At 41.9% G+C, this 16,303-nt stretch overlaps 1 protein-coding gene across 7 annotated transcripts in view; it reads left to right on the forward strand.

Moving 5' to 3' along the window:
• Positions 1-3,915: 3,915 nt before the first annotated feature.
• The window catches only part of ppp3cca (protein phosphatase 3, catalytic subunit, gamma isozyme, a), a 28,331-nt gene continuing 15,943 nt past the window's right edge, over positions 3,916-16,303 (forward strand). For all 7 annotated transcript variants that reach the window (XM_030791364.1, XM_030791362.1, XM_030791363.1 and 4 more), the window contains exons 1-4: positions 3,916-4,004; positions 11,332-11,529; positions 12,008-12,132; positions 15,657-15,768. In XM_030791364.1, the coding sequence (XP_030647224.1) occupies positions 3,950-4,004; positions 11,332-11,529; positions 12,008-12,132; positions 15,657-15,768 (490 nt within the window). In that variant the 5' untranslated portion in view covers positions 3,916-3,949. The remainder of the gene's footprint in view (positions 4,005-11,331; positions 11,530-12,007; positions 12,133-15,656; positions 15,769-16,303) is intronic.

Genomic DNA, 16,303 nt, shown 5'->3' on the forward strand with positions numbered 1-16,303 from the left:
GTGGCGTTTACAGTTCCCAAATTGTGACTCAGTTAAATCTAATTTTATACATATATATTTTTTAACATTTCATACCTGAAGAAAAGCTTTATCGTCAGTTTATGGTAAAGCCTATGCAAACACACAGACAGAGGCCGAACTGTGTTGTACGAATTAATTAAAAAAAAAAAAAAAAACATTTTTGCGTCCCAGGTTGACGGCATACACCTGCAGCCAAAGATGTTTTAGTTGTACTGATTAAATTCTTATTAAAAAATAATTAAATAGTAGTGTAGCAATGAGTAGATTAATAGAAATAGATCTAATGGGTAGAAATAGATAGAATATACTTTATTAATTCTGGTGGTGTAGTCAAGCATTAATGCCAGTGCTCAGTGGGACTGAATCATCATACAGAAGGAGGTGAACGAATGAATGAATGAATGAGTCAGTGAATGAATGAATGAATGAATGAGTGAATGAAAGGAAGTGCAATGTGTATAAATGTGTACGTTTGCATTATCTTTTAACAAATTACTTACACTGAACTTGTAACACTCTGCCCTGTTCATTATCTTTTTTTTGTTTGTTTGTTTTTGTTTTTGTTTACTTTTTTCTTTACAATGATTGATAATCTCTTTGCATATGCTCATCTTGATATGCAGAAGTTCTCGGCATGCACAGGACATTCACAAATGCAGAGAAGAGCTTCCTTCCGAAATAACAGTGCTCTTTATCATTATTAACATTAAACGATATTTTCCTAAAGAAACTTTCAGGAATAGTCTCCCTTTCTGTAACGAACCTTGTACAAATTCTCATTTGTCACTATTCTTATTCACTGTGGTCTAGTGAACTGGCTTCATCCAGATTAGGCAATTTTAGTGAAAGCTGTTCTCATTCTTGGATGCATATCAGTGTCGTTCTGAAAAATCTATCTCCACTTTCAAGTGTTTCCCTCTGTGTATTTTTATCATAACGATGTTTTCATTTTTCAATAGTGTCTCCGTTTTCTCTTCGGTGCTCCTTAATAGGCTCAACTAACAACAACAACAACAACAACAAAAGTTTCTCAGAATTGCAAAAACATCTAGCGACATTGGGAAAACACACCATCTCTGCCAAAAATGGGTAAAGGCTATGTTTACACAACCCCTATCGTTTTGTGTTGAGTTGTGCTTGATTGAGGAAATAAAAACACACTGGGTGCCTATACTGAGACGACAGGTCACTTAGGCCCCCGCATGTTCTATATCCCTTTAGCCACTCTGTACTAAACCACTTTCTTGGAAAGAAAGGTGGCAGAAAGGAGTCAGATGAGAAAGGAAGTAGAAAGGATTAAACAACAACAAAAGAAAGATAAGGAACAAAAATGATGGAATTTAGGTGGAAATCGAGAATCTGGCAGCAGAACAGAAAGAAATGAGGGAAAGGTAGAAAGAAGGAAGTCTTTTAAGGGATCTGTTCTCATTATATGTGCTACACTGTTAACTACTAACTGACACTGATAAGGGCTTAAGGCCAATGCCTGTAACTCCTCACTTCAACAGCTTTTAACACGCACAAGTCGGTGCTACAGATGCTCTGAAATTTTACCTATCGTTAGTTCCCTTAAATTCACTGGGTACCGGTTTCTCCTCTGCTCGACCTTCCAGCGGTGGTGTACCAATGATGTCCCACTGGAGGACGTTTTAGGCACTTATTAACTTCGGTTGCAGTGGTGAATTTCGCTGTGTAGTAGTGCTTCAGGGTATACTATGAAACAGGATTTCTCTGTTAGTCACAGCCACATCAAGCCAAAACTCAAAACTGCTAAATAGGGCAAGAAGTAGAAACATTCTTGTTGGACAGCTGACTTTTGGCTTATTGTTGGATAACTAACTGAGATATGTGTTGTAGCATACCCCTCTTCTCTTGAGACAAACAAAAAGAGAGGAGTAAACTCCAGTCATCCTGGGATGAGTATGCCAATTCTACTCAATGAATCAGCATTTCCATACTCACAGCTGCTTTGTTTCTTGACTTGTGTCTTCTTTTTTTTTTTTTTGCTGATCTTCAATTGGTTTAAAACTGGTCAAGCAGCCTTTTGAGGCTGTCTGCAATGTAACACAGATATTTTTACACTCCTAACGTGAAAATATATATATATATATATATATATATATAATCACACACACATATTTTAGATGTCCTCTGAAGCTTGTAGGGGTGGTATGTGGACCTGACCCATGTCTATTTTGAAGATAATAAACAGAACTATTCAGGGTTTTGTATGATTGTCTCTTTATTTATTAATTGATTTATTTAGTTAACTGTACTCTTGATTCTTTAGTTTTGTATACATTCTTTTCCGTTCTGTCATGGTTTTCGTAATGGTCACGACGCGTAAATGACAATAGAAACTGCAGCGACCCCAAAATGCTGTGTTTTTCTTTCATGTTCAAACAGCTCCGATTTTTATTTAATGATCTATGTTTGTACAAGGAAACCATTATCATACCTTATTCATTATGCGCAATCATCAGTCTCCTGACTAATTGAGTCGTGTGCGTCCTTGCTACGCTGTACCAAGAATGAATTTTACTGTCATTCTTGTCACAGGAAAACTCCACTGGCCTGCCTTAACTTTCTGACAATAGAGGTGATGCCATCTAGTGGACAGAATGATTATCTTAAGAATTTGTGTTTTTATAGAACTCCGTTAATTTCTGAGAGGGTGAAATACTGTTATAAGATCTTTTATACTCCTCAGCTAATGCTAAACCCTATATTTGAAGGGGCGAAATAATTTTGTGAGAATTTCATAAACGGTATGTACTTGTTTGTTGTATAAAACAATTGCCGTTAAGCCACATGCAAGATGATGAGTCAAGTCAAATCACGCACATATTTCACACGGAGATAGAAATAAATTTCTGAGTTTGTCTCGACCACGGATTTGAACTTTTAGATTGTTATCCCACCCCAACACAAGAGTGACACACTGTCCGTTTCTTACTCTGAAATAATTGTTATACGTGTATTCATGTATGTATATATGTATGTATGTATGTATGTGAAAGCAATTGCTGTTAACGAACCTGTAAATCTTAGGAACAAAATCCAAAGACTGTACATCTTGAGCAAAACCCAATTTGGTCAATTGCCAGGTTTGCGCGCTACGTTACACATACGTCAGTACGTTACGGGCAACAATTCCGCCATATTGTAGGAAATCCGTTTGTGGTTTTGAGATTAGTGTTTAATCTGAAAGAACTGGGAGGGAGTGAGTGCGATAGCAAGTTAAGGCTAGCCATATGGTTAGCTGTGGAAAGAGGGTCGAACCGACCAACGTCTATAGTCCACAGGATTTATGACTGAGAAAAGAAAAAAAAAATCAGCGACTGACTATATATTATGACACTGAACTAATTGGACTGTGTAGCTAACTAGCTAGCTAGTTGACATTCTGACTCTGAAAAGTGGAAAATCGGATTAACATTCAAGACTGCGCACCAAACCTAATCATCTTCTCGCCGCCTCAGGTTCTAGCCAGAGTCTGAAGAAATCTGAAGGCTGACATATTCCAAGCTTTGTACATGCAGACTGCAAGAGCCCCCGACGTGACATCTGTCTAATTTACTTGTGAATTTGTTGGCTGGCTAATTAGGCATTTTAAATCCAGCTATTGATAGCTAATTTGCTATTCGCGTTGGGGTTAACCAGATTCGGAAATTATTATGATGTCAAATCATTTGTACGCGGAACTTTTGTTCTGTGTCGACTGAATTAAATGATTTTTCTCTCATTTTTTATCAAAATAGCAGGCTGGCATATTGAGCAGTACATTTAACTGTGGCTGGCGACTTTGCTGGCAGTAGCAAGACGCCGATTAGATCTTTCCTTGGAATATAAACACGGAGAACTGCAGCTAATTTGCTTTCTGTCAAATAAATCTTCTCGTTGAATTTTCCAATCTGGTGAAGCGAGGATGTCGGGAAAAGATCAGAAAGAGAAGCAGTCAACCACCGAACGGCTCATTAAAAGTAAGTTTTAAGTGTATTCTTGGCTCATCTTAAAATTGTTGATGCGAGTTTAACGGGTTAGGTAATTGTTGAACAGCGCATTAGGGCATGGAATAAGTTTCAGATCTTACATTCTCATTTAACTGTTGTGTGTTTAAGAAGACTGAGACGACAGGTCAAGTGTTTTACATAGCAAGACTGGGGTTTATCTTGTCTTGGTTGTTTTGCCACCCAATATTAGCAGGTTTGCAAGGAGCTTGCTTACAAACTGTCAAATTAACCTAGTTAATGAGAGGTAACCAAGTTGGCTGGTTAGTTACCTATATTAAGTGAGCTGGCATGCATGGCGTATAGACAGGCGGAAAGCAATGGATCGCAGATGTATGCATTTTAAAATTAACTCTGTATTCACGTAACACAACTAATGCAACTTCTGTCTCAGCTAGCTCACTTGCTAACAGATTTAACTGTTACAGATAAATTGTGCTTCTACTAAGGCAAGACAACATTGGCAACCCTTAGTGGAAATGACTAATTGCCGTTCGAGTAGTTCTCTTAGTACTAAAGAATGTTTAGCAAGGTCTCACTACATTTATATCACAACTCGGAAAACTGTTGATAACTATTTATTTGACAAGGGAATACTTAATTCGTAGACACTATAAACAATCAATTAATTTATTTGTTTAATATCTTCATAAATAGCCTGTTTGCAATTCTACTTTGTCAATCCCGAATTGCCCGTTAGATCCCCACCCTAACACACATAAATACATTCCTTCTTAATACGCTGTCCGATCGGTCCGATTGGTCAGGTGCCGTGTTGTGTCGTGTCTGATTTGGGTTCCTAGCAAATTGGCCTGGAGGTAACTCTGGCGATTGACAGTGTCATGAATCTTTATTTGCATAATGTGGGAATGCTACCATTCCTGCAGACTCTTGTTTAGGTCAGTCTTTGAATATCATATGCTTGTTATTCACTGTACAGAGAGCTACACGGAGAGTAAAGCGACAGCACAAAACATTTGTCATCGTTTTATTTTAATGCTTATTGTTCTGTGTTTTAGTCCATACTTAGATTTACTTCTTAAATACTTGAATTAAGCTACGTGTCATTCTTAGAGATTTTTTTAGGCAAACAAGAGTTTGGAATAAATTGTTTATATTTAGCGTCAGGTGCTGAGCTGAGTTGAGTGATTTAAATGAGAGCGCATCATGTCATGTACGACGAGACGTCATTAAGCCATAATAGTACCTCACAACCCGAAAGAAACATTCAGCTATCTTTGGTTATTCCACTGGTGGGTTTTGCTTTTTGTTATTCAAAATAAAACGACTTCACATTTGCTGTGAAGAAACTGTGTTGAGGACGATTCAGGATAGATAGTATTAAAAAAAAAAAGAAAACATATTGTTACGATGTGCGTGGTTTAAATAGTCATTTCCTGACGTCCCTCCAGAGGTCCAATCAAAACACAGCTCTTCAGGTGAACACAATGCATTAAAGAGCACTGTTGTCACAGTGGTCAGTGTGATTTGGTTACTAGTCTTCCAATCTACATACAGTCTAGACCAAACTCCTCAGAGGTGAAGCTGAAGTAAAGTCTATGTATTGATATGTATAGAAATGCAGTGCTATGGTAATCCTCTGCATGCTACTTCATATAGTCTAGTTATGTGATGAAACAAGCAAGGGAAATCATTCAAATGGTCTCTGTGAGTGCTGTGACAGCCACGGTTGTGTGCACCAGGTTAGTTTTATGTGTTTGTTAAAGAGAGAGAATTTAAAACAAGCCTGAGTGTATACATTGTCCACTGGGATATAGGCCTGTTCAAACCATGTTAACCCCGTTGGTGAGGATACACATTAAATCTGGAATGGAGGTAATCCACTGTTTGAGATACACACGGTTTTTCAGTGTTACGAGAGCTCAAAATGTCATGTTATGACAAAGACCACGCGTCTGCTGTTAAATAAACAGAACTCAACAAATGCTTCACAGACCTCTGTTTGTGGCCACTGGTTCAATACTAAAACACCAGCGCATTTAAGGAACCAATGACTTTGATTATGGGGAGAAATTCCCGTTCAATCAGCCGCATCCGTCGGGTTTTTATGTGGCTGGCATTTATGTAGTTCCTGTTGGTAGTTAACCTGAGTTTAATGTCAATAACTGACCAAACTCAAGGCCATTGATGGAGAAACAATCAACACACAGAGATGGGCTGATTACAACTCACTAATATCAGCTGTGGCTGTTGAATGCATTTGCCATTCAAATGTCACTGTCCAGGTTGAATTTCCCCTCATGTCCTACTGCAGTCACAGCTGAAAGTGATCCTCTGTCTGGATAATAGAGTTATATTTGATCAAAGTTCTGATGGGTCTTTTGTATGCCACTAAGTGTTTACATAAACATTAATAAACTGGATGGACAGATGAATAAGTAGATGGATAAATGAATATATCGGAAGGACGATCCATTTCCTTCTGACGTCACCTGTGAAGGGTAAGACATTAGTAAAAAAAAAAAAAAAAAAGGAGGGGGAGGGGGTTCTGGATTCTCATCTTACGATATTTTGCGTCATTCCCCTATAGAATAGCAGAGCAGCTTTGTGAATCGTGCAGAGAAAAGTTAGCCCACTGTGAAAGTGACTTCAGCGGGCGTATCAGAGCGAAACATGGGCACTCCGCATTAGCGATGGATTCACTGTAAGAGAGTGTCATTTCAGGCTCTTTACCAGGCTGAGGATTTTTGATCCGTGTGCCATCCGCTGAGACCGTGTGACAGAGTATGCGCGCGCGGTCTTGAACAGAAACCTATTATGTTGACTCTGGTTAGTTTTTATTAGATCACGATCATCAGGAGCCGAGAGTGCCGGAGGCTAAACAACGACATTTCGGAAAAAGGAAATTTGCCGCGACAAGTTCCCCTTTACATTTTTTTTTTTAATTTCCAGAATTCCAGACAAACTTAATGATCTGTGCGTCCTTTTATGACACTGTATGAAAGTGGGTGATGGACAGTTAAGTGGTTTATACACTTCCATATCTTTTTTTTTTTTTTTTTTAATTGCATGATAGGCCTACTACTTTTTTCTGGAGCTGAGGGAGTTTTCTTCTTCCCTGTTTCATCTTGACCCTCCGTCTGATATTTCTTTTTTCCCTTCCAAAGCTTTGGGTGAGGATCTTGTTTGTGGTTAGGGCACTTCCCTTAAATAAACAGACTCTGAACCTGGAATCCCCAGCTAATAGAAGCTTTGGCTAATCTCGTCTTAGTACTCCTGCCTGGCTTAGCGGCCCCTCTCCCAGCCTGCCTTGGTGCAGCCATCGGCGCTTAGTGTTTATTTATACCTCGGTTGTCACGGTGCCCTGCTCTGTCCCCTGGCGGGGTGGCTGTTTCCCTCCGACCGTGCTTTCGGTCACCCATCAACAAGCTCCGTGAATGCGGTGCACCGTCTACATCCCTGGAGCTTAATAGCAGAGGAGAGGACAGTCTGAGTGTCTAAAGGAAGTGACTGCCTCAGCTGCAGCTTAAGCAACCACCAGTGTCAGTCTCTGGTGTAAGATACCATTGCCTTATTTGGGTTATAACTGTCCTGTCCTTCGTTTTGTTCTTCTTTTGCAAGTTTTCCAACCAAGGGCCAAAATAGACGAAGGTGTGTGACTTTGTCAGTCTTATTCAAAGATGTGAAGCTAGCCTGTTGGTACACCTACCTCACCGTAGAATGATCTCTATGCAGGCCCACGGTCATAGCAGCACTTGGATAACTTACTAATCTGGTAATACACCAAACTGGCCCTCAAGTCAGGGAGGCAGTTCCAGGATAATTCTGGGTAAGGTGAAAGTTGAAACTGAACCCTCTGTTCACTTTTACCAACCTCACTCAACCTCCTCTGGTAGGTACCAGTTACACTGGAACATTTACAGTAATTCACAAATGGTCTTTGTTTTCCAAAAAAAAACAAAAACACAACAACCCTGAGAGCTCCTACATTTTGTGTGTGTGTTTCAAATTTAGTTTTATTGTTACCGTATTTTTATAGAAGGTAACACTGAGGGTTGCTTTCAAATATGACCCTTAAGCCTTGTCAGTCTATGTTTAGAATAACTTCAAAAGTCTGACCTAATCCTTATCATATAATTCTCCATCATAAAGTATTGTGTGCGTGTCTGTCTGTGTGTGTGTGTGTGTGTGTGTGTGTGTGTGTGTGTGTGTGTGAGATCAGAAATGATTGCGACACTGAACCTCAGTCCCAAATTCTTCAAAAGAAAATAGGCTGTCGCGTCATGGAGCGTTTTCGTTGATTTGGCTCTCCACACCGTAAAACTCTGGAAAGCAGCGCTAGACCTACACGCGGGGGGGGGGGGGGGGGGGGGGGGGGGGGAGAGGTTGTGAAGGAAACTGCCTAAGTAATGATACTGGCCAAAGGGGAGTGCACTTCTTCTGGGCAAAGACACTGGAATCCAACAGAGAAAAGTCTGGATTTTGGCCAGTAGCTAGTGATGGTATTTGAGGATTCTCTTGGGGGAAATACTGTGCCAAGCTTTGGAATGCAGAGAATCCATCCCTTGTGTGGAAAATGCGATCATTCTCCTTTTGTGTGTTTGGGGGGGAAACCCTGTGTTTGGCTCTTTGACTATTTATAGTGATTCGCATTGGAATGCGTTCTGAACAAGCAAGGATCTTGACTAGTCCCACAAACATTCAGACTGATCTAATTTGGCCTTGAATAGATCGACGTTTATGGCATCGTAATCTTTATGCTATTCCTTTTGTGTCAGAGATACCATTGTGAAAAGCCTACTTGTGTGTGGACACGCCTCAGTCGACTGGTGATAAGGCGAACTGCTGTTGCGTCATTAAGGCCGTAAGGAAAAATTCGGAGTCGCGAGACGGGGGCAGACAGACAGCTGGTCCGTTACGGTGCCGTGAATTTCTCTAGAGGGAATAGACTGACAGATAACGGCAAGTGGAAACACTGTCAGACTCCAAGTGCGTGTGTGTGTGTGTGTGTGTGTGTGTGTGTGTGTCTCGCTATCATCTCACAGCCCACGGATTTTCTGCTCAACGCTTTGTGTTGAGCCCACGGTTTTCTGCTGAACACCCTTTTTTTTTTTTTTTTTTTGGCAATTAACCACTTTAGCGAGCGTCCTGTGGTCTGTTTGTGATTTTTAGGTTGCGTATTAATTTAAGAATATTTTTGACTTGATGATAATAATCACTTCAAGAGCAGGGGCTCTTTCTTTCTTTCTTTCTTTCTTTCTTTCTTTATCCGTCTGTCTCTTTCGGTCTGTCTGTGGTTCTCTCTGTGGAGGTCTGAAGTTAAGATTCTGAACAGGGAGCAGGTTCGGTTCTGTGGGGTAAATGAAAGGAGAGACAGGCGTGGAAAAGAGTAGAGCTGTTCAGCTCTGGCCCTCGATTCCTGACGTCCTGCTGTTAGGGTTTCTACCCAAGACCACATGCCATATTGGCACAGAACACTCACCTGTTTCCCAAACAGGGCAAAAAAAGCAAGGGCAAAACCCAAGTTCACCTAACTGGGTTTGAGGGTCCTCGTCTAAAAGGGCGCAACATAAAATTCATTACGTTTGAAATCAGCTGTACACATGGGAGCTTTCTTCCCTAGCAAATGAACCAAAAACTTTAACGAAACAGTGATTACTGAAGAAATGTCAGGGGTGTCCTCTCCTTCGGTTCTTATAGTCGTAGGGTTCAGACGCGACAGGCTGTTGTCAGGGGCATGTTAATGAGCCTGGAGCGGAAACTTGGGATCCTGAAGGCTTTTCTTTGTGTTAGGCTGAAGGAGGCCTTTGCCAGCACAGAGCGTGGGGGGCCCTGGCAGCACTTTGTCAAGACTTCTCCTTTTTTTTCTCTTTTTTTTATTCTTTTCTTTCTTTCTTTCTTTCTTTTTTTTTTTTTTTTTTTTTTGAAATCCCAGTTTGGTGTCACGGTCTTATACCATATTCAACGCAGCGTGCGCTCCAGAACATAACGTCGTGTCTCGGTTTTGTAAGCTGACGCATGAAATATTGGAACATTCTTCTTTTTTTTTTCTTTTTTTTTCGTAGGTTTATAAGGCATAAAATGGCTGATTATTTTTTATGTGTTTTCATAGTATTTGGGCCGATAAAGGGAACTGATTTAGATATAATCAGTACATTATTGTGGCTTGGTTAAATCTCTCAAACCAAACCAAAAATCATAGGTCTGCCACACATTACAACACCAACATTACACTGTGTGATAATAAAACAATATTTTTTTTTTCCCCCTCAGTTTCTCTCACTGCTTTGTAATGAAATAATTGCAGTTTATTAAAGTAAATTGAGTAATTTCCCTTTCCTATTCATAGTTCCTGTCTTTAGGAGTGTGACTGTCCTAAGAGGCTTTTGTTCATTGGCTAATTAAAATAATAGCTTAGTCACATAGTCTAATCACACACTGTTAAAGTGATGCAGTATCAAAAACGACCGGTGTCTCGATGATATGGAATACGTCATTCCCTGAACGATACGTTCAGCTCCGGCCTTTATGCTTCCAGAGGCAAAGGATCCCGACGACTGTGGTTCTTTTACCATGGCAACCTCCTGCGCTTTTCACGAGGGTATTTTTTGCCCCCGGCTAGATTACCTGACAGTTCAGTCCAGGTAAAGGATTACAGTACGTATTGGCTCTTGGAGACCTTGCATAGCTTTGTCGCTGAAGAGACGAGCTAAATAACTCGAATCCTCGTGATACCAAAACTGTGATTATGAACAGACTGTCTCAGGAAAGGTCATTGGAGCTCTTTTACGTCGAGAGGGAACGCAACTAATAAAGTAAAGATTTGCGAAAGCCTGCCTGCCCTTTGATTGGTCTTCATTTGAAACGTAATTAGCTGGATGGCTAAGTGTCTTTGCCTGGTTTCTCGCGACGTCCTAGGCTCGTGTTATAATGACAGTGTGTCAACTGATGAAGACAGAAGGTGTGTGAGGTGTTGTCTGCGTGCAGATGGGTTATGTGAAGGAACGCGGTCTTCACGGCAGTATTCCATGAGACTCATCAGTTTGACCGGAGTCAATGTTCAACACGTGATCTCCCTCCATCAAGAACAAACACACACACACACACACACACACACACACACGTGTGATTTACGCCCTACGTCTCTCTATCACACAAACACAAGCCCACAACACCCACACAGTGCTCTCCATCTTATATATCTCTCACAAACACACAGAAATCCCTTTACAACCTATATCTCACACGCACACCATCTAGCTCCACGTACTGTTCCCCTTACAGTCTGACCATGGTTTTTTGTTTTTTTTTGTTTTTTTTTTTCCTCCTCGTCCTGCAGCCGTGCCCCTGCCCCCGCACCAGCGCCTGACCATGAAGGACCTGTACGTGGATGGGAAGCCCAACGCTGAACTGCTGAAGAGCCACCTGGTCAAAGAGGGAAGGGTGGAGGAGGACGTGGCCCTACGCATCATCAACGACGGAGCCAACATCCTGCGACAGGAGAAATGCATGCTGGAGGTGGAAGCCCCCATCACAGGTAAACTGACCTCTTCGTCCCGGGATCGTAACTCCTGAGAGCCCTTTAGGTTGAGATAAACGGGGAGCTCAACTCGTAGAGTTTGGACAGGCCTGTGACGTTTTGTCGTTTTGAATTTTGGGGAGGATCGCGAAGGGTTTTGAGTTTTGTAAAGTAGCGCGGTCGGTGACCGAACGTGGAAATCGCCGTCCCCACGTCAACTCTTCGCTTCAAACGGACTGTCCCACTTTTCAGTCCTGAGTTTGAAAAAGGACTGCACCATTCTCAGTTTTGAAGGTTGAAAGCACGGTCTTCTTGATCGGCCCGGCTTTTGAAAGGATCTTCTACTCTGCAGTTAGGGCACCTTTTTTCTTTTTTTTTTTTTTCATCGTTTTCCATCATGAAATCTCATTGGTCTTTGCCTCTCACACTTAAGACATTTAAACATTTTTTATCATTTATTTCTCTTTCTCTTTCTTGCTTTTTTTTTTTCTCACAGTCTGTGGAGATGTCCATGGTCAGTTCTTCGACCTGATGAAACTGTTTGAGGTGGGAGGTTCGCCAGACAACACACGCTATCTCTTTCTGGGAGACTACGTAGACAGAGGCTACTTCAGTATTGAGGTGAGTGTTAGTCCAGTCAGACTCTTTGCTGTGTTATCGCTGTGAAGTCAACTCGGAAACAGCTGGACCGTTCACGTTCACCGCCGTTTTTGTGTAAGGCTTAACACACGCGGCAGTATTTTTGTTTGTACGCTCGGCGGATTTGGTTTCTTCTTATCAGGGAAGGGGTGGACTGTGTTGTGGTATTTCATTGTGCGGGAGCCTGGGGCTGGGACAACACAAACACACACACACACACACACATATAGGCACACACAATATCGGCTGAGTGTGACCTGGTGCCTTGTCATCCCCTCTGAACCATCTGTTCAAGTGTAATCAGCGAAAGCCAGCTGGGGCTGTCCTGTGTTAATGACCACACACACACACGCACACGCACACGCGCACGCACACGGGCATGCATGCATGCATATCCTATGGGCAGACCTCTTCACAGTCCCTCAGTGGACATTTTCCAGTTTGCGGTAACCTCTCTCTCTCTCTTTTGCATTCTGCTGTGTTCAAACTTCCCAGAGTCACGTCTTTTTGACTGACTTGGTTCATTTGAGTGACACTTGCCCTGAAGCGTATAAAAGACTATGTTTTCCTGGCTTACCAAATACACTGAAACCTTCCAAGCATTTTAAGAAATTACTAGTGTACTGGCCTGCCTTTGGCCCTCATAACTACCCGCGTGCGTCATGGAAGACTTTTGACACGTTTTCTTTTATTTATTTTATTATTTTTTTTGTAGACATCCATTTTCCTGTTCTCAGAGAGGTGCCCCCTGATTTTTGGGATTGTAGTTCTGTTCTGTTGTAGCATACGTGATAGTATCACAGGTGTGAATGAGAAAAGTGGAGAGACATTAGGTGGCCACAGATGGCTTTAAGTATTATATTTATATTGTGTTTATATTGCTTCATGGGGAAAAAAAAAAAAAAAAGCCTTTCGAAATTTCTGCTCGGTCTTTACACCTCATATTTATAGCCGAGAGGCCCCGCGTGCGCTGATTCACCCTCGCCGTGGCAACTGAGTGAGAGGGAGGGGTGTGGTTAGCGTTTGATCGAAGGGCAAGCAAGTTCACCAAATGTCAGAGATGAAAGGGAGGAAAGGAAAGGGAGGGGTGAAGAAGAGAAACAGGGGCACTTGTCCCCTCCCTAATACTGCAGAGCCCTGGATTCACTTCACTCCTCTTCAGCGGAGTGTCACCGATATGTGGTGGAGTGGTTTCATTTATATTTTAATATTTCCAATTTCATAACTGATTCAAGTTGTTGTTGTTGGTGTAAAAAAAGAAAAAAAAAAATCAGGATCTTAGTAATGAGGTCATCAAACAATAACTTGTAGGGTAATATAAACTATCACGAGGGTAAATTATCAGTATTTATCTACACTGATGTGACGCTGTATTTGTACTGTGATCATGTAAATACTATTATGACATGAACTCGTGACTGCGCCTCCTGAAAACGTAGCCGACATTAAATGTCGTTAGTGTTTGTCGGATCCAGAGGCGTAAATGTTTAAGGGACACATTGATTTCTCTCTCTCTCTCTCTCTCTCTCTCTCTCCTCCTGTCGTGAAGCCATCCGGGCTTGGTGTTGTGGCTTGGCGCTGTATTGAGCTCAGAGTGACTGCTATTCAGCTCATTTAGCCTGTTCCCTCCCTCCCCTCACAGTATCTCTTTGATCAAGTGGAGTGGGAGAGAGGGGGAGAGAGGGAGAGAGAGAGAGAGAGAGAGAGAGAGAGAGAGAGAGAGAGAGAGAGAGAGAGAGAGAGAGAGAGAGAGAGAGAGAGAGAGAGAGAGAGAGAGAGAGAGAGAGAGAGAGAGAGAGAGAGGAGAGTGTGCTCACTCCTGGGCTGTGCTCCTGGTCAGTCGCCGTGGGCTACGGCTCCACTTGTCCAGTACAAAGCCCTGGCAGCCCTTTTGTCTTCCCTCGCCCACGTGTCTGAGGTTTTTCTGTCTCCCCGCGCTGAGATGAGAGTGCACTTATTAAAGCTCATATTAGCCTGGAGCACCTGTAAGAGTCTCTCTCTCTCTCGCACTCTCTCTCTCTCACACACACACACACACACTCACACACACACGCTCTCTCTCTCTTACTCTCTCTCTCTCTCTCTCTTTCTCTCTCACACACACACACACACACACTCACACACACACGCTCTCTCTCTCTTACTCTCTCTCTCTCTCTCTTTCTCTCTCACACACACACACTCACACTCACACGCAGAGGCATACACACGCTGAGACAAACACACAATCTGGTTCTTGCTCGTTCTCTCACACCCCCTCACAAACACACACACACACACACACACACTCACAGGCACACACATATATGTTCTCACAGACACTCAGATTGATCCATGCTTGCTGTTTCACTGCCTCTCTCAGTCCGTCTTGCATGCACACACACACTGATCCAGTCACTTACACGCTGACTGACTGTCTCTCTCTCTCTCTCTCTCTCTCTCTCACCACACTCACACACACACACACACACACGTTTGTTCTCTCAGTCAGTCTCTCCCTCTGTCTCACACACACTTGTTCTCTCACTCAGTCTCTGTCTCACACACACACACACACACACACACACCATTCAGAAGTAGAAGTAAAAGCGCTCTTTCTTTTTCATCATGCTATCGTTCAGGCACCGTTACCTGTAATTTTCTGTTCATTATGCCACCTGCGTGGGCTCCCAGCTTGCTAGTGTATGTCACTCCCCTCCCCTTCATCCATCGCTCCCTCTCTCTCATCCGCTGATCCATTATTTTAGACGACATTTGAATGCACACCTGCTATCCTTGGTTACCTTGGCGTCTTGTTCTCAGCACTTAAAGTGGAGTGTTGGGACTTGCATACAAATGAGAGAGAGAGAGAGAGAGAGAGAGAGGGAGAGAGAGAAGGAGGGAGAGAGAGAAGGAGGGAGAGAGAGAAGGAGGGAGAGAGAGAGAGAGAAGGAGAGAGAGAGAGAGAGAGAGAGAGAAGGAGGGAGTGAGAGAGAGAGGGGGGGGGTGTGACAAGTGGAATTTAATGAGACTGGGAATGAGATTTTTGTGGTTTCTTTTCACTGTATTCAAAATTTGAATGTCATTTCAGTTTTCGACAGGTATTTTCATGTTGCTTTCAATTCTGCATCGCCATTATAAAGTTTTTACAAAACAGTTTCTGATTTCTTTTCAGACAGTCTGGCTTTTATAAACAAGCGCACATTATTGTCTATTTACCCTTGTTGCCAGTGGACTTTGTATGACTTTGAAAAAAGTGAGATCGCAACATTTGCTCAAAGGATTGCGCCTTCTTCTGCAATAAACAGTCATTGAACGTTTGTGTCTGACATGTCATTTTTCTCCTTCTCTTCTCTTCTCTTCTCTTCTCTTCTCTTCTCTTCTCTTCTCTTCTCTTCTCTTCTCTTCTCTTCTCTCTTCTCTTCTCTTCTCCTCTTTTCATGCCGAAGAAGAGAGATGCCTTTCTGTAACTAGAAGATTTTGCGCTTGCCTAACTGATGTCATTTCCTGTCCTCTGTGTTTGACAGTGTGTCCTGTTCCTCTGGACGCTGAAGATTAACCACCCGACCACACTCTTCCTCCTGCGTGGAAACCACGAGTGTCGACATCTCACCGAGTACTTCACCTTCAAACAGGAGTGTAAGCGCACGCTCACACACACACACACACACACACACACAAGCACAGAAGCTCACATACTCACAAAACCAAAAGAATAAAAACAGATGAAATATTTGAATGAGAACAGAAAAAATTGTATAACCTTCAAGTATAATTTTGTTTTATTTAGACAGAAAACAGGTTTTAATACTAATGTGTTTTGAACCTTACATTTTGTTCTGAATATCAGAATATTGTTCTGAATGTCTAATTATCAGTTATTACATTAGATACTGCAGTTATATATTTACAAGCATAAACTACTAATTCACTATTACATGTGGCATAGATGTTTTACAGTGTAATATAATGCAGGTAAATATTGCATTGTATAAATTTCATGAAACTGCAGTTATTAGCCAGATCCTGCAAAAAATGTGGCCTGTAGCCATGACAGCTCTGTAAATCACTTTAAATTAGGTCAAAATAATTGACATGAATTTGCCAGTTTTGCACACTGTAGGTAAAGAGGGGGTTTGTCTCCATGTGCTGTCTTGTGTTTCATAGACGTACT

This window comes from Chanos chanos, chromosome 14 (assembly GCF_902362185.1).
Source record: "Chanos chanos chromosome 14, fChaCha1.1, whole genome shotgun sequence".
Classification (NCBI taxonomy): domain Eukaryota; kingdom Metazoa; phylum Chordata; class Actinopteri; order Gonorynchiformes; family Chanidae; genus Chanos; species Chanos chanos.